This window comes from Serinus canaria, chromosome 28, assembly GCF_022539315.1.
Source record: "Serinus canaria isolate serCan28SL12 chromosome 28, serCan2020, whole genome shotgun sequence".
NCBI lineage: Eukaryota > Metazoa > Chordata > Aves > Passeriformes > Fringillidae > Serinus > Serinus canaria.
This window is the reverse complement of record NC_066341.1, coordinates 2,996,501-3,021,268: the sequence shown is the minus strand read 5'-3', so window position 1 is coordinate 3,021,268 and position 24,768 is coordinate 2,996,501. Positions and strand designations below refer to the sequence as shown.

Below are 24,768 nucleotides of genomic sequence, written 5' to 3'. Positions count from 1 at the left end.
CCAGACAGATGGACAAAGCTCCAGACAGATGGACAGAGCTCCAGACAGATGGACAGAGCTCCAGATACATGGACAGAGCTCCATACACATGGACAGAGCTCCAGATACATGGACAGAGCTCCAGACACATGGACAGAGCTGCACACACATGGACAGAGCTCCAGATACATGGACAGAGCTCCATACACATGGACAGAGCTCCAGACACATGGACAGAGCTCCAGACACATGGACAGAGCTCCACACCTGACAGCACTCCTCACCTCTCTCTGGCATCTCTCCCCTAGAGGCCTCCTCCTGCTCTGGTTTTAGTGGAGCTAAAACCAGAAGCCCCAACTCTTTTGAAGGTTTTGGCCACCAGGGAAGCTGTTTGGGGCCCCCCAAACCCCTCCTCTGCACCCAGGACGAGGGGTCTCTGGCTGTCCCCCAGGACACACCTCCTGTGACTGCTCTGAGCTCACCTGGAGCTGCAGTGACCCTGGAGGGCTCAGAGGTTCGCTCTCAGCACCTGGGCTGAGCTGAGATGTTGGGAGGAGACAGAAACCTTCCCCTCCCCAAGCATTCACCCCTTCCTAGAATCACAGAATCCCAGAATGGTTGGGGTTGGGAGGGAACTTTCACATCACTTCATCCTGCCATGGCAGGGACTCCTGCCACCACCCCAGGTTACTCCCAGCCCTGTCCAGCCTGGCCTTGGGCACTGCCAAGGGTCCAGGAGCAGCCACAGCTGCTCTGGGCACCCTGTGCCAGGGCCTGCCCACCCTCCCAGGGAACAATTCCTTCCCAACATCCCATCTAACCCTACTCTCCTGCCTCCAATGTTTGATTCTCTCACATAAACACAGGCCTGAAGGCCAAGCAGAGCTGCAAACTCTCAGCCAGAACCCACAGCCTCTGCCCTGTGTGCTGGAGGGGAAACTGAGGCAGGGTGAGCAGCCCTGCCCCGGCACCGCAGTGGCACAGGAAGAGGTTTAGGAACCAGGAGGGCTCAAAGAGCTCTGACACTGCTCTACTTCTACAGGGACCACCTCTGTGTCCTGCAGAGGGGACAGCCCGGGGGACGAGGGGCTCACCTCTCCTCCCTCGCTTTCATTTTGGAAGTGAAAACAAACCTTTAGTGAGGCAAGTTCCAGTAGCGGTGACACAGAGCGAGGCCGGCGTTTCCTGTTTCCGCGGCTCCACCCTCGCTCCCACAACCATCTTGCACCACTGTACCCCCCTCCTCCTGACACATCATCTCCAGCTGCTTCCCATCCTTCCCGCACGGAAACCTCGGGCTAGAAAGCAGCCCCGGGGCACAAACAACTGCCGAGCCCCGCTGGCAGGCGCCGGGGCTGCTGCCCGCTCTGCCTCCATCACCTCCCCGCACGTTTGGTACCAAAAATGGAGTGGAAAATCGCTGTCAGCATCTCTCGGGCTGAGGCTGCCTTGGCCGTGGAGCTGCTGCTGCCATCCAGAACTTGTTTCAAGGGATATGGAAAGTGTGTGACAGCCTGTGTGACAGCCTGTGTGACCCCAAAGCCTGGAGCAAAATCGTGTGTCAACCGTCGGGAGGAGGAACCGGCACGGCAGCAGCAACCGGCCTTGGCATGGGATGTCCAGGGGCAGGAGCTGGCAGAACCTGGCAGCTCCACTGAGTCCCAGAATACCCTGAAGTTGGAAGGGATCCACGAGGATCATCAAGTCCAACTCCTGGCCCTGCACAGGCACCATGCTGGGCCTGAGAGTGTTGCCCAAGCCCTCCTTGAGCTGGGGCTGGTACCGTGAGCAGCTCCCGGGGAGCCTCCCGGGATGCTCTGCACGGCACAACACTCAGCTCTGCCAGGAACTGGGCGAGCAGGGATGGGTGGCTCGGGGCCAGGGCTCTGGAACACCGAGGGCCGGGCAGGGAAGTGCACAAAGGGACTGCAGTTCCCGCTGATCTCCCGTGGGATCTGTCCCTAAACCTTGCCAGGACAGCCGAGCACCGTGGGGCAGTGCCAGCGCGGTGCCGGGCACTGCGGGCAGGTGAACCCGAGGCAGAAAAGAACTGGTTTGGGACAAAGTGGGTGCGGGGTGGAGGGAGCAGGGCGGGGTTGGAAGGTGATAAGGGAGCAGGCACAATCTCAAAGGGCAGAGCAGGCAGCTCCGCTCCTGCTGCGTGACTGGGAGCACGTGTCTGTGCTCCCAGCTCCCTTCCCTGCTGGCTCCGTATCCCCCAACAGCTCCAATGTGCCTGGAGATTTGGGGAAGTGCCATGGATCACCACGTCCTGGAAAAAAAATTGCTTTCCAGTGGGACAAATTCATGTTTAACTTTGAAACCCGCTGAACCAAGCAGCTGCATCCCAAGTTTCTTCATGATATTTGTCCTCCATGACTTGTGACAGCACTGAACTCGGCTGCCTCCAGGGATGGGGCTGGGACAGGGCTGGAATGGGGCTGGGATGAGAACCAGGGTCTGGAGAGAGAAATGCAACACACTGCCTGGCACAGACCCCACCACACCCTCATCCCACCCCAGAGTAAAGCACTGTGGCTGCTCCTATGAACCCACCCTGGAGCACCAAGCAACACACCAGGCACCTCCCAAGAGCAAAATCCTAAATCCTCGAAGGAAATCACAGGGTAACAAGTTGGGAATACACTTATTTATTTCTTTGCACTGCAAGAAAAAGCCTCAAGAACCTGCCCAGCACCCTGGGGTGCATCCCTGCTCTGTGAGTTCCCAGTGGTGGGGAGGAAATTGTACCTGTCAGGTTTGCTGGGCTGTGCTCCTGTGCTGTTTGAGGTGAGAACAGCCATCCATGGAGAAGGAGAACCCTGTCAGCATCAAGCCACCGCCTCTCTGCCCTGCACCGGCCATCTCCACATCCCCCACGGGAAATTAGGATCCCTCCAACCTCTTAATCCCACAAAATAACATCATATGCTTTCTGTTAAATAGGCCAGAGCAGTCCTCACCGTGGATTCTAGGAATACCAATGAAAGAAGAGCAAATCCTCTGCCCTTCATGAGAATTACAGCCTCATCATGCTCAGCTGGAGACAGATGACTGCCTAGATCATCTTTCCAATTACACATCTCCCCCTGAGCCCCCCCAGCTTGGCCACCCCAGCTTGGAAAACCCCATCCAACATCTTTTCTTAATTATTAAAGGCCGTTTTTGCCCATCCTCGTGCACTGGGAGCAGGAATTCCCACAGCCCAGGTGAGCCTTCCCAGGCTGGGATGGGATGGATACCTTTGCTAAGCAACCGTGTTGCTTTGTGCCAGCTCACACTGACACTGAGAGACAGCAACAATGGAACCTCTCTGCTCTGCCTCCGCACCCATTAAACACCTCAGTCACACAAAGCCTTGGCAGGGTTTGATGCCTGGGCCAGCTTCAGCACCCCAAACCTGCTGGAGGGAGGTCCCAGCCTCCACCACCCACACCTGGGGGGCTCAGTGGGTGCTCTGCAGCTCCTGTGCCCCTCTTTGGGGACGTGTCTCACCAGCCTGCCTGGGTCAGGCCTGGCCTTGCAGCTGGAGAGCTGGGGTAGCCCCACTGCACCCCATTTATGCACCCCCAGCCCTGCTAACAAAGGGGGTGGGAGTTCTGGCCCCTTCCCACCCCTCCAGGCACCCTGGGGACCCTCACCCTGCCTCAGGCCACGTGCCACATGGGATCCATCCCATCAGTAGTGTCCACCTTGGCACAGGGGGTCACAAGGGTATGTCCTCCCTCTAACACCCCTGCCAAACCCACACACACCAAGGATGGGTACAGAGCACCCCAAAACATCCCCTAATGCCCTGGAACCCTAAACCCCACATCCCCTGTGGCACTGGGGTCCCAACCAACCCACCCAACGCTGCACAGCCCACCCCACCCCGCCACTCTGGGGATCTGGAGGGTGTTGCCTCACTGCACATCACCCCCCAAAAAGATGCAGCTGTTGTGCACAGCCCCTCCAAACCCCCCAGTGCTGAGACCCCCCCAAAAACCACACACCCTAGTGCACAGCCCCCCCATATCACACAACCTGGTGCCCACCTCCCCATGCATTGCTGCCCCTCCCAAACCAAGCATCCCACGATGCACAGAGACCCCCTAAACCACACACCCCATGCGCTAAAACACCACCCCAAACCCCACACGTGGCCCCCCTCCACACCATACACTCTGCCCCATCCCCCAAAAACACATACCCGGGGAGCCCCCGCCGTGCAAGGACCCCCAAACCCACACACCACGTGCGCAAAGACATCCCCACATCCCCCCCACCCGGTCACGCACACCGGTGCCCACCCCCCATGCACGGTGGCGTGTCCTGTCCCCCCCAAACCACGGACCTGACCCCCTCCTCTGAACCCCCCCAAACCACGAACCCCGATCCCACCCCGAACCCCCCCAAACCACGGGGGCCGCTCCCACCCTGAGCCCCTGCCGCCGGTGCCCCCCGGTGCCGGTTCGGCCGCCGGTACCTCTTGGAGCGCTGGAGGAGGGCGCCGGCCGCCCGTTGGCCCCGGTAACCGGGCGGGGCGGCTCCCCAGCAGCTCGGGTCCGACATCGCGGCCCCGCCGGGGCCCGGCCGCGTCCTCCGGCACCCAGCGGCTCCCCCGGCACCGAGCGGCGCCCCCGGGACCGTGCGGGGCCGCGGCGGGGCCCGGAGCGGGGCCGGGAGCGGGGCCGGGAGCGGGGCCGGGCTCCCGCCGCCTCCCGCCGCCGCCGCCTCTCGCTGCCGCCCGCCCCTTCCCGCCCGGCGGCGACGGGGTTACCATGGAAACGGGCAGCGCCCCGAAACGGGGTCGGGGTTTCCATGGAGATGGGGGGATCACCCCCCAAAAGGACAGGAAGTGGGGGTGGGGGGTTACCACGGAAAGGAGGCAGCGGCACAAAACGGGGTCGGGGTTACCGTAGGGATGGGACATCACCCCAAAATAAGGTCAGGGTTGGCCTGGAGGTGGGGCAGCACCCCAAGAGGAGATCGGGATTGCCATAGAGGCAGGGCAGCACCCCAAAATGGGGTCAGGGTTAGCCCAGAGATGGGGCAGCCCCCCAAAATGGGGTCAGGATTACCATGGAGATTCAACAACTGCTACTGATGCCTTCGAGGGGCACAAACATCAGCCCCTAAGTCAGCAGGGGCAGCCCCAAAGCCTGGGGCTTCCAGGGAGCACCCTGCCAGCCATGGGATGTGTCCTCTGAGGGCACCCACAGAGTCCTGGCAACCTCCTGCCCAGTGGCTTTCCTGTTCCGGCAGGGAGATCCCAGCTCAGAGCCAGTGACACCCACCCTCCAGCGTGGTGGCACACCAGGGCCACCAGAACCTCCTGAGCTGTGTGGGATGGCACTGCCACACTCACCAGGCCAGTGCCACAGCCAGAAATCCTGATGCTGCTGGGTTGGGTAGGGGGTCAACACCTTTCCCCTCAGCTCCTGCCCAGCAGCCATGAGACACCAGCACTGACTGCCTGTCCTTGACCCCATCCTCATCCAGTTCCTTGTCACCATCAGCACCCCTAAAACTCTCTCCTCAAGGCCTCGGCTGAGCACTCACAAGGCCACGCTGCTTTTCCCACACATGGGGTGACCAGGCAGGGCTAGCAGAGAGTGCCAGCAGGCAGGGCACAGGCAGGGCATAGGCAGGGCCCAGGCAGGACACACCAGGGCACCAGCAGGGCACAGGCAGGACACACCAGGGCACAGGCAGGGCACAGGCAGGGGACAGGCAGGACACACCAAGGCACAGGCAGGGCCCAGGCAGGGCACAGGCAGCCCCGGGCTCCTGCCCTCCTGCCCACAAATGGCTCTGCTGTTGCTGAGCAGTGGCAGAGCTGCTGCCAGATCCCACTCTGCCGCCACCAGCTGCTCCCCCGGCAGACAGACAGACAGACGGATGGAGGCACCGGGTGCCGGGCAGGTGCAGCTCTGTGCCGCGGGTGCCACGGGCACAGGGCGGGCTGTGACCCGCGGTGCCAGCACAGCTGGTGCACCTTGTCCCCGGGGCAGAGCACAGCGGGCACAGGGCCCGGCCACAGCCTCCACCCGCCGGGCACCTCAAGGGGCTTGGGGCATTTGGGGGAGGGTAGAGGGGGGTAGAGGGGGGAACCCACCCCCGGAGCAGCTCCTCCTCACCTTCAACAGGCGGCAGAGCAGAAAAGGTGACAAAGGAGGTGCCATCCCCAGTCCCACCCTGCTGCCATTACAGTGCCCTGGTCCATTCTCCAAGTCCCCCTTTCACAACAGGGGCGCTCAGAGCCTGAGCTTGAGCTGCTGTCACAACATCCCCACTGGGGCTCCCCAAAATGGACCAGCCAGCAGCAGAACAAAGCCAGCAGCACAGCCAGGCTGGTTTTGGGGTGTGCAGGGGTTGGCACAGGCCCCAGCCACATCACTCCATGAGTCCCATCAAAGACAGTCATGCCCTTTTGAGGTGCCCCAGGACATCCGTGGTGGAGGGGATCCACCTTTCTGTCCCCATCTCCACCTCTCCCCCCTCATTCCCTGGAGCAGGCCACCGCGGTTCCCAGGGAGGGTTTGGGGGGGTCTTACCTCCAGGGGTGCAGGGTTAGTAAGGGGCTGCAGGGGCTGCAGGGGCTGCAGGGGCTCAGCAGCGTCGGGCTCTGGCTGCTCGGAGACAAGCTGCAAGGCAAGACGTGCCGGCGCGGTATCAGCCGCTGGTGGATGGCGCTGGTGGCCCCTGGGTGGCACCGTGCCCTGGGGCTGGAGGGGGCCGGGGGCCCTGAGAGGAGGGGACAGGGGCTGGGGGGGGCCAGGCAAGGAAAGTGAGGCAGAGCTGGAGAGGGAGCGCAGAGGACGGCAGGGACACCGCAGGGTCTGAGGCTGGGAAATACAGCGGGTTGTTTGGCGCTGCCACGGGGCTGTCACCGGCACGGTCCGGGGCTGTGACTGCAGAGGGAAGGACCAGGACCTGCGGCCCGAGGGTGGGGATGCCGCGGGATAGGAGTGGAGCGGGATGGGGCACGTGTCGGGACAGGGAAGCAGCGGGACGGGGATGGCCCAGGGTCCTGCCGCCCTCCCCCGGTGCCGGTGCCGGTGGCGGTACCGGCGCGCCCCGCCCCGGCTCCCACTCACTCCAAGGTCAGCGAGGGGATCTTCAGCCTGTCCCGACGCGACTTCATGTCGCCGCCGCCGCCCCGCTCCGCTCCCGCCGCACCGGCTGCCCCCGCGCTGGGCGGCTCCCGCGGGCGGGCGGCACCGGCGGCCCCGACGGGGCTCCCTGCTCGGCCCGCTGGGCCCGGGCCCGCCCCCGCGGCACGGCACGGCACGGCACGGCACGGCACGGCACGGCACGGCACGGCACGGCACGGCACGGCAGCCTCCGGCTCCCCGCGCACCCGACCCGGCCCGCCCGGTCCAGCGGCAGCCCCGATCCGGAGCGCTCCCGGGTTGTGCCGCTGCTGAGGCACCGCAATGCCAGCACAGCCCCGGTACGGCCCCGGTACAGCCCCGGTGCATCCCTAACCGTGCCGGTATGGCTGCAGTGCATCCCTAACACAGCCCCAGTGCTCCTGCATCCCCAGCACAGCCCCAGCACAAACACCCAGGGCAGCTCTGCAGCAGCCCCCTACCACACCCCAGTGTACCCCAGTACACCCCACTACATCCCAGTACATCTCAGTACTGCTAAGAACACCCCAATACACCCCATTGTACCCCAGTACTGCTTAGAACACCCCAACACACCTCAGTACATCCCAGTACACCCCAGAACTTCTCAGAACACCCCAACACATCCCAGTGTACCCCAATACACCCCAGTACACTCCAGTACACCCCAGTACACCCCAGTACACTCGAGTCCACTCCAGTACTGCTTAGACCACCCCAACACACCCCAGTACACCCCAGTACACCCCAATAATGCTTAGAACCCCAACACACCTACAGCAGAGCACAAACACTCCAGTACACCCCAGTTAACCCCAGTACACACCAGTACACCCCAGGAGATGCACAACCAGGTCCCTCCAGTGCCAGAGAACATGATGATGCCACCCCAGATTTGGGGACAACAAGCCCTGGTGCCGTTCAACAGCCATCCCTGCCTGGTGCCATTCAACAGCCATCCCACAGCACGGTGGCAGTGCTGTGTCCCCAGGTGTGACCCTCCCGGTGACACCCACCCCTGCCCCGGGTGGCCCAGCTGGGGACTTACGCTCTTCCTCGGCGCGGCAGGCTCAGCTCCTTCTGCAACAAGAGAAGCACGAGGTGGGGTCAGAGCGTGGCCCTGGGAGTCGGGGGTGCCACCTGCCAGCCCTGCCAGCCCCACCAACACACCTGGCAGCATCCCCACTGCCACACACTGTCACCGCAGGGTCGATCCCCACTCACAGTGCCCGGGGGAGGGTAACAAATCACCCCAGGCCAGCACAAGAGGACATCTTCCAGTGTCCCCAGGGCTGCTGGTGCCATGGCCAGGCCCAGGAGCGATGGAACCAGGGTGGTGCAGTGGGAGCAGCCCCATTCTGGGGCCAGCTGGAGCATGGCCCCAGGATGGTGGCCTCACCCTGTCCCCCACCTCGTCCCCCCCAGCCCAGGAGTGGGAAGCAGCCAGCAGCCCTCAGGTTATTTATTTTTCCAGCCTCTGGGAATATTTCTTGTGAGAACTGTTTGCTCACAGGTGGTGCAAAGGGCCAAAGGGCAGCTGGGGACAGGAACCCATGCCAGTGCCATCCTCCTGGTGTGCTGGGCACCATCCGGCTCCAGCACTGTCCCCACCCCTGTGCCACCTGTCACCCCACAGAGTGTCACAAGTTCTGCCAGCACAGTGTGAGTGGCACAACATGGACAGGCTGATGTGTGCCCTGGCACACTGTGGGATGCAGGGACATGTTAAAGGTGCTGGTTAAAGCCCCATCACTGCCCTGATCCTGTGCCCACTGGTCCCCTACTCCTGAGCAGCCAGGACCCATTTTTGGCATAGGCATGGAGCTCCCTGTGGGCTGGAGCTGCTGCCACCCATGTGGGGGCCCCCAGCAGCATCCACCCACCCCCCAAACCCCGGGGTAGCCATGCCCCATCCTGCTGCCCACGCCACACAGCCCCTGTGGAAATCCCGGGATTGGGGCGCGCTGCAACGCAGTGATGCAGCAGCATTGCCATGGCAACGGGTGACATCATGCCTGGGTGCACAGGGACTTGGCAGCCCCGGGGCCCACGGGTGCATGTCTGCCCCGGGGTGGCATGGGACACGTCTGTGGGTGCAGGGACAGGGGACAGGGCGTGGGTGTGGGTGTCCCTGTGCACCCAGCACAGGCTGACCCCAGGCCCAGGCAGGGTGAGGGGATTTGGGGTCCTTACATGCAGCAGGAGCCCCCAGCACCCTCAGCCAGCCCAGCTGTCACCCAGCCCAATCCCCAACCACCCCTGGAGCTGTGCCACTGGCCACCAGCCCCTGTGCAGGGCAGGGGGCGGGGGGGGTCACGCTGGGGGTTTCACTGCTCAGCTGTGTGCAGATGGAACAGTGGGACAGGGGACTGTCCCCCGTGCTCACCCACACCCATCTCTGGGTGCCAGTGCTCAGAGAAGCCAATGCCCTTCACTGCCAGGGGCTCCACGGCCACTCTGTGTCCCCAGGGACACCCAGAGCATCCCCTGGTGGCCCTGAGGACCCCTGTGGGGGAAGTGTCACAGAGCCAGCACCCACAGGGTGCCTGACACACCAGCACTGTCCAGGACTGTGCCTGTCCCTTCAGCAGGTCCCAGTGGGAGCCAGGATTAACCATCAGCTGATCCCTGTGAGGACAGCATTAGGGACAGCACCGAGGATGGCATCAGGGATGGCAGTAGGGGTGGCATCAGGGACAGCATCAGGCATGGCATTGGGACAGCATGGGAGACAGCATTGCTGCTCAGCCCTTTGGGCTCCCTGGTGGGAGCCCCTTCCCACCCCTCCAGCCACGGGCATGTGGGCACTCAGCCAGGTCCCACGGCTCTGCCCTTCCCGGGACTGCCAAGAACGACACCCAGAGCCCCGAGCCCCGGAGCCCACGGCCTCGGCTCTGTCCATCGCAGCCGCGGGGAGGCAGCTCCCGCACAGGGCTCTCCCCCGGGCTGAGCGTGCAGCGGAGCGCAGCTGCCCGCGGAGCTGCCAGCTCGGATGAAGGCAGCGCCGTGCCATCCTCCAACCGCGCCGACAGCTCCGCCCGGGCCCCCCGGATACTGCAGATGGGAATGGAGGCGTCAGGTCACCCGGAAAATCCGGCTCAGCGCTCAGCTCTGCCAGCCGGGGGGTCCCCGGTGATCACCCCTCCGAGCGCGGCAGCGAGCGCCGGGGTTCCTGCGGGAGCGGCCGCAGGATGGGCAGGAGGGTGGGTGTCCCTCTGTCTAAGGGATCAGGGAAGCCAGGCAAGAAAGGGGCTCAGAGAGGGGCTGGCACAGCGGTTCGGCATGAACCGGCATCGGGAGCTGGGCTGGAGGGACCACGGTGATTCCACGGGAGCCCCCACACGGTTGGGTTCCCCCCGCCAACATCCCATAGCACAGCCGGGGCTCAGACCCTGCCAGGCTCCCGGGTGGGTGCCCGGCTCCTGTCCCACCTGTGCACACTGCTCACACGCAGCACCCACCTGTCACCCACAGCCCCCACCTCTCACACACCCCCACGCGAGCCCCCCACTCCCGCACGCAGCACCCCCTCCTCTCACACTCCCGCAGAGCACCCAACTCCCACCGGCAGCACCCACCTCTTGCACACGCAGAGCACCCCCCTCTCATCTGCAGCACCCACCTCTTGCACACGCAGCACCCGCTTCACACGCACCCAGAGCACCCACTGCTCCCCTCCGGCACCCACCCTCTGCACATCCACCCCCGAGCACCCACCTCCCAACTTACAGCACCCACCCCTAGCAGAGCCGCATCCGGAGCACCCACCTCTCACCCACAACACCCACCTCCCACCCGGAGCACCCACCCCTCACTCAGAGCACCCCCTCTCTCCCACAGCGCCCGCCCCCCGCGCCCCCGCAGCGCCCACCCCTCGCAGACCCGCACCCCCAGCCCAGGCTCACCGGGAGCGGGCTCCCCGCGCTCCCTCCCGCCCCCGCCCCCCGGCCTGCGGTGCCGGTGCCGGTGCCCGGTGCTCACCTGGAGGCCCCGCCGCCGCAGGATGCTGGGCTCGTCCATCCCGCCGCGCCGCCGCCGCCGCCTCCCGCTGCGCCCGCTCCGCCCGGTGCGCCCGGTCCGCCCCGCCGGTGAGCCCGGGGCGCCGCCCAGCGGCCCCGCCGCGTCACCGGACGCGCATCAGCACCGAGCCCGGGGCTGGCACGGCACGGCACGGCACGGGGCTGGCACACATGGCATGGGGCTGGCATGGCACAGAAATGGCATGGCATGGCACGGCATGGCGCTGGCACAACATGAGGCTGGCACGGCACAGGGCTGGCACAGCATGGCATGGGGCTGGCACAGAATAGAACAGAATAGAACAGAACTGTTATGGCATGGCATGGCATGGCATGGCATGGCATGGCATGGCATGGCATGGCACGGCGCTGACACAACATGGGGCTGGCACAACACAGCATGGGGCTAACAGCATGGGACTGGCACACCAGGGGGCTGGCACAGCATGGGGCTGGCACAGCATGGGGCTGGCACAGCATGGCATGGCTGGCATGGCACAGTATGGGGCTGGCACGGTACGGGGCTGGCATGGAACAGCGTGGGGCTGGCACGGCATGGGGCTGGCACGGCATGGGGCCAGAGCAACACAGCATGAAGTGGCAGAGCACACCATAGGGCTGGCATGGCCTGGGCATGGCACAGAATGCCATGAGACCCACATGGCCCAGGGCTGGAATGACACAGCACAACAGCAGAGAGGAAGGCATGAGGCTGACATGGCACGGGGCTGGCATGGCACAGGGCTGGCACAGCACAGCAGGGTGTGGGGTTGACAGGGCATGGTGCATTCTGGGTTTGGTGCAGTCTGGGTTTGGCACAGTCTGCCTGGCTCAGTACACCCCAGTGTGGCACAGTCTGGCATGGCATGGCACAGTATAGCACATCATGGAGTTGGCAAAGGCTGGCACAGTCTGCCTGGCTCAGCACATCCTAGCACTGCAGAGTCTACAACAGCATGGCACAGCATGGCATGGCACAGCCCAGGCCTGGCACAGCCTTTCTGGCTTGACACAGCCCAGGACAAGAACTCTGGCACACAGATGATGGCCTGGGTCTGGCACAGTCTGCCTGGCATGGTACAGCCCAGCATGGCAGGGCCTGGAGCTGGCACAGCTGGGGTTGGGGGCTTGGTGTGGGCAAGCCCAGGTCTGTCCTGGTTGCCACAGAGCAGCACAGAGCATGTGGCCTGGGGCAGCACTGCCCAGTATGGTCCAGCATGGCACAGCACAGCATGGTCCAGCATGGCATAGCTTGGCGTGACACAGCATGGCCTGGGCTGGTTCAGCACGGCACAGCCCAGTCCAGCCCAGTCCTGCTCAGTCCTGCTGTCTGCACACACAGCAAAGCCCAGCACGGCCCAGTTTGGCACGGCACAGCTTGCTGTGTACCCCCACCCCGGGCAGGACAGGGGGCACACAGGGAGGGCACACAGAGGTGCCAGGGGACCCTCTGTGCCCCCAGCCCGGCCGTGCCCACGCTGTCCCAGCGCAGGGACACTCCGGCCCCGAGCAAGTGCCACACAAGGGGCCGCTTTCTGCGGGAACAAGGGCACTCTGTGCGCGGCCCTCGGTGCCACCCGGCTCCACCGTCGCGGGTCACCCGCCCTGTCACACGGCTCTGCTGCCGCGGGGCTCTCCTGCCTCACTGGGGCTTTGTTCTCGCGGTTCTGGGGACAAACACACCCGACTGCCCAAAAAAAACCCCAGAGAATCCCAACCTGGAGATTCACCGTGTTACGGGCAGAGCATCAGAAAAAAAAAAAAAAAAAAAACCGAAACCCCCAGGACTCATCTTTGCTTACCTTGCTCTTCTGGCCGTGCCGGGGCACGTGGCGCGGCCGGGACATGCGGTGCGGCCGCGGGGCAGGGCCGGCCCCATCCCGGCAGCCGTGCCGCCAAAAAAGGGGGATATTTTGGTCGCTTTCTCTTTTGTTTTTGGTAAAAGTGGGGCATGCACTCACGTCTAGGGCTCTGCCCCGCCTGGGAACGGCACGCTCTCAGCAGAAGAGGAAACCCCAAGAGCGGGAAGCTGCGCTGAGCACCGGGGCTGTCGCCACGGCCGAGAGGGGCACCGAGGGGTGCGGGGGGATCGGGCAGCCGGGAAGGGCAGCGGAGCCCCGGTCCGGGGTGGCACAGCCCCGGTGGGCGATGCTGGGCTGGCTGCTGGCGGCGCTGGCGGCGCTGGTGCAGGGCGGTAAGTGCTCCTGCGGTGCTGGGAGATGAGAGATAACTTCAGAAGACTTTCAATGAATGATTTGGGGGCGATAAGACCTGGGAAGCTCCCGGAGAGAGATGGAGATACTCACCCAAAACCACAGGGACGGATTAAAGATGGTGAATCCCCGCTGGCAGCGGGCAGGAGCCGGGGCGAGTGGCGCCGGCCAGCGCCGCAACACCGGGGAGGGGGAACACGGGGGGCTTGGGGCGAGAATCGCTGGTGCCGCTGCTCTCATTCCCCATTTGAGCAACACCGCGAGCAGGCAGCAGCCACACCACTGCTCCCCCCATGCACGGGATGGAGTCGGGGTGCAGGAGCCTCCAGCCCTGCCCTGTCTCGCAGGCACCCTGGCAGCCCACGTCTCCTGCTGGATGAAATGCAGCACCCCCAAGCCTTTCCACTGCTCCTGGCCGCCCCTCGGCCCGGCCGGCAACACCTCCTACATCCTGAACCTCTGGTGAGTTGGGCAGCGCGGCGGGGAGGGGGAGCCCATGGGATGAGTCCCGGGTGCCACCCTGTGCCTGCTCCCTCCCCAGTTTTGAGAAGCGTGGCCTGTGCAGACGGTTTGAGGCGGGCACGGCCACCAACTACAGCCCCTCACGTAGCCAAGTGTACATCTTTGATAACACCACGGCCTGGGTGGAGGCACACTGGGGGGACCAGGTCCACAGGACCCCCAACCACACCCTGCCCCTCAACGAGGCTGGTGAGTGCCCCAGGGCTGGGCTGGCAGCCAGCACTGGCACTGAAAACTGCCAGACCACCCCAAACCACCTCATCTTTCCAGTCAAACTGGATGCACCTCGCACTGGGATGTCCTTCTCCGAGACCGGAGGCCAGCTGAGGGTGAGGGTGCCACAGCCACAGTGCAACAGCCTGAAGCAGCCACTGAAGCAGCCCCCACAGCACGAGGCTCGCTTCTGGAGGGCGGGAGACAGCAGCTGGACACAGGTAAAAATGCTGTTTGCTGGAGCTGGCAGTGACTGACAGCACAGTCGGGGCATCACAGCAGCCCCAGGAGTGTGGGGGCTCAGTGATGTCACTGTCCCCCCCAAACCCAGCTGTGTCCCATCTGTTTCCCTGGGTTATCAGCTCTGCCTTGTCCTCTGGCCATGGGATCCTGCTGCTGCCCATAACAGGATTCTCAGGGATTACACAGACAAAATCCCAGATTATAGTAATGACGACAATGGATCAAATCCAGATGCTTGTCCCCAGTGAAGCTGTCACAGCTGGGGACCCCCATCCCTCTCAGCTGCTTTCAGGAAGGTCCCAGGTTTGAGGGGGGCCCTGGCCACCATTTCCCCTGCACTGTTTGGCTCTCCCAGGCCCTGGGGTGTTTGGGGATCACAGGGCAGCACTGATGTCCCAGTAAAATACTGGTTTTACTGGGAGGGTGTCTCCATGCCCGATTCTCTCTGCAGGTGACATGTGAGACAGTGATGGTGACTGCTAAAGAAAACTCAGGTTGGTTTATCCTGTGGGGTTGTTGGGGACAAGCATCTCCTGGGGATGCTCCCCATCCTGTGATGATCAATGGGGAAAGGAGGGGTCACCCCCGGCTGACCCTGCCACCCCTCTCTAGTGACCTGTGCCCTGGGGGTCAATGGCACCTTCGTGGTCCAGCTCCGGCACAAGCCTCCCCACTGGAGCAGCTACTGGAGTGACTGGAGCAGCAACATCTCTGAGGGTGAGGAAGAGGAGAGGAGCCTGCTGAGATTCCTAACAGCTCCCAAAAATGTTGATGTCTCAGTCAGGCCTGTTCCTCCTGCAGGAATCCTGAGGAGGCCGGTGCTGAGCCATCAGCTGGGCAAACTGGGGAGAGACGGGCAGCGGGTGCTGAGGCTGAGCTGGCAGGTACAGTGGCATCTCTGGGGCTTTCCTGGGTGTCCCCCACCACTTCATCCCCCTGGTCACCCCCTTTTCCTCCCCAGCCAGTCCTCATGGAGCGAAAGGATGTCACCTACAGGCTGAACATCAGCATGCTGGCGTGTGGCTGTGCAGGGTCAGATGAGGAGGACACGGTGGAGCTGGGCGGGGAGGTGACAGAGCACAACCTCACCCTCTCCGGGGCGGAGTACGAAATCCTGCTGACCGCCGCCAATGCCGCGGGGCAGGGGCCGGCGCAGCAGCTCCGTGTGCCGGCAGAGCAGCTCGCAGGTACCCGCTGAGCTCCCCCGGCAGCCCCCAGGGCGTTTTTTTTTTTCCAGCTACCCCGAATATTCCCCATTTCATCCCAGATCTCAGCTTCAAGGAGATCAGCGTGGCCGGCAGCACCGTGACTGCGCAGTGGGAAGCGCCGGTGCCCGGAGATGCTTTCTGCTTCGAGCAGCAGACCCTGTCAGAGCCTCCGAAACAGGGAGTCTGCATCCAGCAGGAATTCCCTGCCAACAGCATCCACGAGCAGAGAGGCAAGGGAGCCCCCCAAGACCCCGCTGTCCCCCCAGCCGGGGTCAGAGGGTCTAACCAGCAGCCCCGGTTCCCCCAGGAGCGCTGGGAGCGCGGGGCTGTCACCTCCTCGCCGTGCACGGCCGGGACACGGAGCGGGGCTGGGCCACCTTCGCCCTGTGGCACCGCTACAGCAGCAACGGTGAGTGTGGAGCACGGAGCACCCGGGCACGGAGCATCCGCACCCGGCTGCACTGCAGAAGGGGCGCTCCTGAAATAATCCCCACAATAATCTCACCCCACCAATGTTTTTTTGCCCACAGATTCGCTGGACGTGCCCTTCAACATCAGCACCGGGGATACCGAGGCTGTAGTCCGCTGGGAGCCGTCCCCACGGGCCGCCTGCCCCGGCGCGCTGGCCAAGTACCTCGTGTGCCACGTGGCCGAGGGGGACAACGTGACCTGTGAGTGGGACCTCATGGTCCCCTGGGACAGGAGAAGGGTGCCAGACTGCCCCACATTCGGTTTTGTTTGCCCAGACAGTGAAGTGGATGCCACGGCATCAAACTACACACTTCAAAACCTCCAGCCTGGCACAGGCTACAGGGTGGGGGTTTGGGAGGTGACAGAGGACAGCGAGAGGACCTGCAGTGCTTGGTGGCCCTTCCAGACCAAGGCGCTGGGTAATGGCTGAGACCCCGTGCCCTCCCTGCTCCCCACGGGAGCTCCCCCTCACCCCAAAACGTCTCCTGTGTCCCTGTTGGGGCAGGAATGCCACCACCCAGCCGTGCCTACCCTCAGGTCCCCAGGGAGCACCGTGGAGTGGCAACCTGAGCTACCTGGGCATCTGGCTTGGTGTCCCCGCTGCAGCTGCCATCTACCACCTGAGCAAAAGGAGGTGACAGAGTGCCCTCGTCCCCAAAGCCGCTCAGGCCACCCCCACCATTACCCACACCCTCACCAACCACTCCCTCCCCCAGGGCTCGCCGCCTCCTCTTCCCACCCCTTCCCAAGCCCGCGGGCACCAAAGCCATCCAGTTCTCGGCCGGAGAGATGAGCCAGGTGAGCTGGAAGGTGCAGGAGGGGGCAGATCCCACAGCCCTGGCAGGGGATGTTCCACCCCAAACCCACCCAACCCTTAGGGCCAGCCACGGACAGGCCTCCTGGAGCCCTCGGAGAGGTTCAACCCAGCCGAGCTGCTGCTGAAGGAGCCGAATGCCAGAGAGGAGACGACTGACACGGGCACCCAGGGTGCGGTGCCACTCCCCGACGTGTCGCAGCCCGGCCCCGCGCTGGAAAAGCCGGCTACAGTGATGATGTCCCCGCTGAGCTGTGGGGAGGAGCTGCCCTTCGCCTACCGCAGGCAGGAGATGCTGAGCCCGGTGGGATCTCCACCCTCCGGCAGCACCAGCTGCACCGGGCACCCACCCGGAGAGGAGGAGGAGGAGGAGGAAGAGGAGGGAAGGCAGGGGCTGCATCAGCCGCTGATCCCCATTGCCCTGCTCATCTCCGACAAACCCATCATCATCAGGGGTGAGGAAGGATGGGATCCCCCGCCGGAGAAGGTGCCGCAGCCATCGGCAGGCTGGAGCGGCGGGGACGGGCACGGGGTGTCCCCTGCAGGGCGGAGTGTCTGTGTGGGACGCTGAGGGCCCAGTCCGGGGGTGGCACCGGCACTTCCAGGGGGGTTTCTGGTTTCCAGGGCACGAAGGTGATGCCTCTGGATGCAGCATTGCACCAGGACAGGTTTTGCCGTGTAATTTCCAGCCTCAACCTTTCACTGGTGATAAAACCCGAGCGAAGGCGGCTGCAGAGTCTGGACAGGACCGAGGCTGTTTCCATGCCTGGATTGGGAGGAGAGGCAGAACTTCATCCCAGCCAACTGCTACCTCTGGAACCAGTATCCTGGTGGGGACACAAAAAGCCCCAGCACTAAACACCATCTACCTAAAAAACCCAAACAAACAAACAAACAAAACCCAGGAAAAAAAAACTGAAAAAAAAAATTAAACACAAACATTAAAAAATTAAAATAACTGCACAAAGCAGCAGGGCTGAGATGGTTTTTCCTGGCCTGACCGGAGCAGATTACAGCAAGGATTTAGAGCCGTGGTTCAATCCACGGGGCTGGGGAGGACACAGCAAGGCAGCCGGGACGGGGGTGATCCATGGGGGCCCCCCAGCCCCTTCCCGTGGGGCCACGCCGCCGCCTGGGGCCTTATCTGGGACACAACAGGAGATGAAAAGCGATCTGTGGTTTCTGTGCCTGGCGCGGCGGTGTTTACTTGCTGAGAGAGCAAAAAAGAAAAATCTTAAAACCCCAAAAGCTACGTGGGTTTAGTAACACGGGGAAATCCAGGTGCACAGCGGCGGTGTGTGAGCCACTGACACTCGGCCTCCTCGCTGCTGCTCTTGGCTCCACTCGTGTTTTGCAAAGTATTTCACTCAAACTGCGCTGGCAGCAGCGGAAACCGCGGCGGTGCCGAGCGGAGACAGCGCCCGGGGCGGCTCCTCCAGCCGGACCTCGGCCGGGACCGTGGGCTCGGCTTTGCGGCCACTCCCAGCGCTGCAGGGATGCGGCGGCTGCGGTGCTGCCGCTCCCATGGCTGGGGGTCTCATCCAGATGGGACAGCATCAGCGTGTCACCAGTGCCGTGCCACCACTGCCGTGCCACCAGCGCCATGCCATCAGCGCTGTGTCACCAGCGCAGTGCCACCAGCTCAGTACCACCACTGCAGTGCCACCGGCGCCATGCCACCAGCGTAGAGCCACTGGAACAGTGCCAGCAGCGCAGAGCCACCACTGCAGTGCCACCAGCGCCATGCCATCAGCGCTGTGTCACCAGCACAGTGCCACCAGCTCAGTAGAACCACTGCAGTGCCACCAGCACCATGCCACCAGTGCAGTGCCACCGGCGCCATGCCACCAGCGTAGAGCCACCAGCGCAGAGCCACCACTGCAGCGCCATGCCACCAGTGCAGTGCCACTGGAACAGTGCCAGCAGGGCCGTGCCAGCAGGGCCGTGCCACCAGCTCAGTACCACCAGTGCAGTGCCACCATCACTGTGCCACCAGCGCCATGCCACCAGCACCATGCCACCAGTGCAGCGCCACCGGCCCTGTGCCACCAGCCCCGTGTCACCAGGGCAGTCCCACCATCGCAGTGCCACCGCTGCCGTGCCACCAGTGCAGTGTCACCGCTGTCTGGCCCCGCGCATCCAGCCCGGCTCAGCTGCCGGTGGAGCCACGAGGTGGCACCAGCCCCACGTCCCCACGGCGATTCCCAACCTCTCGGCAGAGCAAATCCATCGCTCCCTCCCCGCGTGTGGCACTCTGTGTCAGGTCCCCGCGCCGCTCCAGCCCCCCAAATCCCTGGGGATCGGCTGAGGGGGAAGAGCTGGCATCCTGCCACGCAGAAGCCCGGCACAGAGATCAGGATTAGGGATTTTGTTGGGATTTTGTTGGGATTTGGGCAATGCCAGGCTCTAGCACCACAGCTCTGTTCAGAGCTCACCAGGCTCATGTGGAGGAAGTATCTGGTTACGGGCAGGGAGGCACGCTCGGGTTTCAGCCCCTGTTTACAGCCGGTTTTGGGGGTCAGAGCGAAGAGGAGAAGCTCTGAGGGTCACTGGCAGCTCAGCACGCTCGGGTGGCAGCAGTAAACACACGGCCAGGCTCGGGGCCAGCCGTGCCTGTTAATCATTCCTGCCCATGGAACGAGTTCACAGCAGGACAGCCAGGTCTGGCCACTGCATTAAAAACACCCTGGGCAGGGAGGGGACATGAGACCCCCCTCATGGGGTCCCTCCCCAGGGATCCATCCCATCCATGGTGCCACTCACATCCCCTCTGACACCTTCAGGGATGGCCCTGTCCCCTCCTATGGCTCTGTCCACACTGGTGACCTCGTGCATTTTTCCCCACAAGTATCCCAAGCTGGCCAGTGCTCTGCCAGGAACACGGTGCCACGTGGAGCCATGGACGTGCCAGGGAAAGCTAATCAAGCCAGGCTTGCCAATTAGTGCTAGAGAGCAGCTCAGGACTTGCTAATTAGTTTAAATTTCACAGGACTGGTTTCCAAATGAGTCCCCAGGCACCACACTGAGCTTGGTGACCCAAGGCCAGCTTTTGCAGCCAGGATGTGACTTTGCCTGTTCCTCCATCCCAGCACAGCACCCAGACGTGCCACAGGACATTGGTTAGGCCTGGCAAGAGCCACTGCCACCCACAGCCAGAGGACAGCTCATTACACCCAGCAGGGAACTCATTACACCAAAGGGGACTCCTTCCAGGACAGCTCTGGGATAAGCAACCAAAATCCACCCCAGCAAGGAAGAGAAAGGTCAGCCCAGTGCCATTAGGATGCATCAACTCCAAAGTCACTCCATGGGGTCCCCTGTTCACACCCAACCATGCCCACACACCGGTGACAATGTCATTTGGTGGCACAAGCATCCCTGCCCTAAAAGGGAAAAACCTCTTTTCTCCCTGTTCTCACAGGGTCCTTGTGCTGTGTCCCCAAAAGCAAATGGCACTGGGGACATGTGCACACGGATTGACCTGGCTCCACTTGCTCCTGAGGAGTGGAAAACTCAGCACTGCATCCCAAGGAAGCAGGTGGGGCAGCCAGAAGGAGCTGCAGGGAGGTGGGGGCAGCCTGGGGATTTGCTCTTGGGTCCCAGATTTTTTAGAATCACAGGATCATTAAGGTTGGAAATGCCCTCTGAGATCATCGAGTCCAGCTACAGATCCACCACTAACCCATGTCCCCAAGTGCCACAGCCACACAGCTCTTAAATCCCCCCAGGGCTGCTGACTCCACCACTGCCCAGGGCAGCCTGTGCCAGTGCTTGACAACCATTTCCATCAAGAAATTTTTCCTAATATCCAACCTAAACCTTCCCTGGTGTGACTTGGAGCCATTTTCTCTTGATTTTGGGGGATGAGATCTCAGAGGTAGAACACAAAATAGCCAGAGGGGTTTTCTAAGGCCCCATCGACACCAGCCCTTGGGGGGGTCTGAGCCCCTGCAGGAGCAGAGGTCCATCCCTGCAGGCCCAGACTGATATTTTAACACCAGATTAAGTTGTTTTGCTCCCAGGTTGAGAAGTCTAACCTGTTTTCCAGCCTCGGGGAAACAGCCCTATGGAGCCACAGCCTGGCTTTAACAGGGGCAGAGGAGAAGGTCACAACCCTGAAACCCCCTCCCTCATTCATCCATCCCTTTCCCAGCCCCTTCCCTCATCCATCCATCCCTCTCCCAATCCTTTCCCTGCACCCAGCACCATTTACTGCTCCCCAGACCCCATCCTGGAGAAGAGCTGATGCCAGGGAGAAGTTTGAGCCCAGCCTGACCACCAGCCATGGCCGGGGGCAGGATTATTTGCTGAGCAAAAAGCCATCGCTGCCACCACCTCCACAATGCCACCCGCTGCCAGGCAGATTAGGTGACTTAATCCCTAAGCAAACAAACTGATCCCTGGGATTTTTCTTGTAAATTATTTTATTTTAAGCAGAATTCAAAGGCTGCAGACAGCTCATCTCATCCACCCCCCAAGCACTGCAAAGCCCCCCTGAGCAGGATATCCAGCCCTGTGGTAGGAAACCTCTGCTGCTGGGGAATTGGGGCTTTTCCTCCCTAAAATATGCTTCTGGGTTCTTCTCCCTCCCCCAAAAAACCCCAAAGCATTGCTGGTACAGGCATCCCAGCAGGGGAAGGGGCTGCAGGGCCCGTAGCTGGACAGATGGACACATGTGGACAGAGAGCCGCCGGCCACAGCTGGGCTCAGCTTGTTTTCAAAGTCACGGGGGTTTCAGCGGCGGCGTTTTGCAACCGTTGGGTGTCACAACAACAACAACAACAACTCGGTTCTACTTCGCAAACAGGGCCCGGGGCCGCCCCGGCTCTTTCCTGCTCACGTCAGCTGCAGCAGCCTCACCCGGACCGCGGCTATTTCCAAACCCGGCCACGGAAAATGACTCGAAGCAGCAGCGAAAGTGAATATTTCATCTTCCCCCTCGACCCAGAGGGGCTCGAAGCTGCCCTCGGGGCGGCACTGGATGCTCAGATCACTGAACATCCCTCCGGGATGCTGCGAGCCCCAGCATGCCAGCGGGAAAAAGTGGTTAAAAAAACCAACACCATCTTCTCCCTGCCCGGAACAGCCGCCCATGGCAGGAAGCGTTTTCTTTCCTGCAGTTTCAGTGTTCTCGGATGGCTGCTCGCAGGGCTGCTCAGCCCCCTGGCACGACCGGAGCTTTCCAGGCTTTGGCAGCTGCGAAGCAGCCGCTATTGAATTACGGGATATTTTTTCGTTTTCTTTTTTATTTCAACGGAAACTTTATAATAATACTAAAAGAAATCATAAACTCTTGAGTGTCGGGAGGCGGGCGGCCGCCTCCGTGCGCTGCTGCCCCGGGTATCGGGTGATCGGGAAGGGGAGGACGCTGCGCCCTTATCGGCACACGCCTTCCCTGCCCCCTTGGCAGCGGAGCCGGCCGGAGGTTTCGCAGCATAAACATATTTTGCTCAAGCAGACGGTCAGAGTTGAGCTAAGGACAACTCGATAACCAGAGAGCCCCCCCAAAAATCGCCTTTTTCCAGCAGTCTCCCCCATCTGTCTCATCCCAGCAAGCCGCTAGCCCAGCTTTGCAGAGATAAACACAGGACCGAGAGCAGCCCCCCTTCTCTCAGATCCGCTCCCAGGGTGTTTACCAGCTCTTTGCAGGCAGATTCACTCTCCCTCATTTTTTCACACGCCAAAACCGCCGGGAAAGCGGAGGGAACCGGCTGCAGCCCCTCCGGGTCCGTCCGGCAGCGCCGCAGCCGCCCTCCCCACCGGCACTGCCCGGCGCAGCCACCTCCAACCAGCCGGGACCCCCCAGGCTATCGCTGCTCCATCGCCGGGCCGGGATGCCGTGGCATTTACACAGCTGCTCGGCAGGAAAATCCCTCTCCCTGCTCACATAACCCCTCGCATTTAAAGATAACCTCCTCCAGGTGGTTGGGAAATGGGGAGGGGGGCTCATTGCAGGCTGCTGGCCATGTGTGGGCATCCCTGCCAGCTGCCTGGAGCCTTCTCTCCCCAAACCGAGCTTGGGCTGAGTTTGGGTTTTTTGTTTGTTGTTGAAACCAGCTCAAATTTGCTGCTTCTTGCAGGGTGATAGGGAAGAAAAAAGGAGCACAACCCAGGTTTCTAAAGAGTTTGATGTTGGGGCGTGGGAGGAAGGATCAGAGGAGTGGGGTTTGACAAGGCTGTCCCGTCACTGCTGAGGTGACAGGGAGCAGAGAAGGTGACAGCTCCGCACTCCCGGCCCCCCAGCTGGGGACAGCCGTGTCCCCACTGACACCCAGAGCAGTGACTGTGGTGCTCCTGGTGCCACACGAACAAGGTTTTATCTGCGGGGTCAGGGCGTGGGATGCCACCGTGCCACATCCCCCTGGACACGGTGGGGATGTCACCGTGCCACATCCCCCTGGACACGGTGGGGGATGTCACCGTGCCACATCCCCCTGGGCACGGCAGGAGATGTCACAGTGCCACATCCCCCTGGCCATGGCGACCCACCCGGGGCTGCACGGGGACTTCCCTGGGGTTTGTGAAGCGACTCCTGGCAGTGACAGCAGCCCCAGCTGGGGTGTGGAGCGGCGCTGGGAGCAAAGTCCATCGTGCCACATCCCTGGCACAGGGCACGGCCGTGCCACCCGCGCGTGGCGTGGGAGCCGTGCCCCGTCCCCAGCCGGGCGGGCGCTGTCCCCGAGCTCCCTGTTTGTGTGCCAACACATCACGTGCCGCCGCTGGATGACACGGAGGGGGGGATTTTTTTTAAGAGTCGTTGTTTTGTTTTGTTTGTTTGTTTTTTTTTTCTCTAACAAAGACAAAATATTTGCGTCCCCACGGGGACGGCTCTGGGTCACTGAGCATGGAGCGCCACACTGGGGTCCCGGCAGGGGAGGGGACACCCGGCTCCGAGGGGAGGGTCCGGTGCCGGCGGCTCCGTCCCTGGCGCGGTCCCCAGTGTTTATACATAGACATGTTTGTGCGCGGCACCGGCCCCTTCCTCGCTCCCAAACAACTGGAGGAAAGTCAAAAAGTCACAAAAATTTTCCATTGCCCGAGGAAGGGAGGGAGCGAGGAATGACTGCAAGGGGCCGGGCAGTGCCAACAGCGAGGGACCCCAAATGAGGGGTCAGACCCAAAAAAACCAAGGGGTTGGTTTTGATATAGTGAATAAAGTGAATAAAAGTGGCGGTTTGCTGCAAAGACAACACCGGCAGCACCGGCCACCATCGGGGTTTTTGGAGTGTCCCGGTGATGTCACCATGCTGCTGGCACGATCCTCACAGAGAACGGGACATGTGGCACGTGCAACACGGCCACCTGGCCGCTCCAAACCCCATTTATTTTCATCAAAAAAACCCAGTTTGGAATAAAAAAATCCAGCGGTTTCTCTGCAGTTTTCTCCCGCAGCCGGAGGGGCTCTCTGCCCGCACCAGGCTGGGGCAAAGCTGCGATTCCTGTCGAGCCGGAGGGAAAAGCCCCGGTGCAGGGATGCGGGGACTTTGCCTGCGGTTTCCGTGGGCGGGAGCAGCTCCGGCAAACAGCGGCTGAGTCAGCGGGCGGAGAGCGGCCGCGATGCCGCCCCGGCATGTCGGGGTGCTCGGCTGCTTCCCGGAGCCCTGGCAGAGCTCTGCCGCACGAAGAGGAGCCTCAGAGGCCCCGACCCCAAAGATGCTGCCAGGGCCGAGCCGAGCCGTCCTCAGCCCTGCTGCTTCTGCAGCGCCGGAGGCTGGGGCAAACCCAAAGCAAGGCCTGGTTCTGCTGGGGTCTGTGGGAGTCCCCGCGGTGCTCAGGGATTCTGTAACCCGGGCTGGGCAGGTCGCAGTGCTCCTGAGCCTCCTGCTGCCCCTCAGGTTGTGAGTGCTGCGGGCCCAGCATCCCTGCAGCCGAATTTGGGCAGTGCCTGAACCCCGACCCCAGCGCAGGGACAGAGGGGGCATTCCACTTCAGCCAAAATCTGAATTTATCATCACCGTGCCAACAGAT

General features: G+C 62.5%; 2 protein-coding genes across 6 annotated transcripts in view; one reads left to right on the top strand and one right to left on the bottom strand.

The window, feature by feature from the left end:
- The window catches only part of MAST3 (microtubule associated serine/threonine kinase 3), a 28,696-nt gene extending 17,557 nt beyond the window's left edge, over nucleotides 1-11,139 (bottom strand). For 3 of the 5 annotated variants that reach the window (XM_030232261.2, XM_030232262.2, XM_030232263.2), the window contains exon 1: nucleotides 4,448-4,596. In XM_030232261.2, coding sequence (XP_030088121.1) covers nucleotides 4,448-4,533 — 86 coding nt within the window. In that variant the 5' untranslated portion in view covers nucleotides 4,534-4,596. Of the gene's footprint in view, nucleotides 1-4,447; nucleotides 4,597-8,145; nucleotides 8,178-11,078 lie in introns of those variants that run through there. The other 2 variants (XM_050986191.1, XM_050986192.1) reach the window with 1 other exon arrangement.
- Nucleotides 11,140-13,038: 1,899 nt separating this feature from the next.
- On the top strand, nucleotides 13,039-17,553 carry IL12RB1 (interleukin 12 receptor subunit beta 1). Its single transcript, XM_050986247.1, is given in 16 exon segments — nucleotides 13,039-13,310; nucleotides 13,677-13,791; nucleotides 13,871-14,040; nucleotides 14,122-14,285; nucleotides 14,759-14,801; nucleotides 14,920-15,024; nucleotides 15,109-15,191; nucleotides 15,269-15,537; nucleotides 15,539-15,569; nucleotides 15,571-15,745; nucleotides 15,823-15,924; nucleotides 16,046-16,186; nucleotides 16,262-16,405; nucleotides 16,524-16,620; nucleotides 16,703-16,784; nucleotides 16,865-17,553. Coding segments are annotated over 16 exon segments (2,274 nt in total). The 5' UTR covers nucleotides 13,039-13,264; the 3' UTR covers nucleotides 17,372-17,553.
- Nucleotides 17,554-24,768: the final 7,215 nt, after the last annotated feature.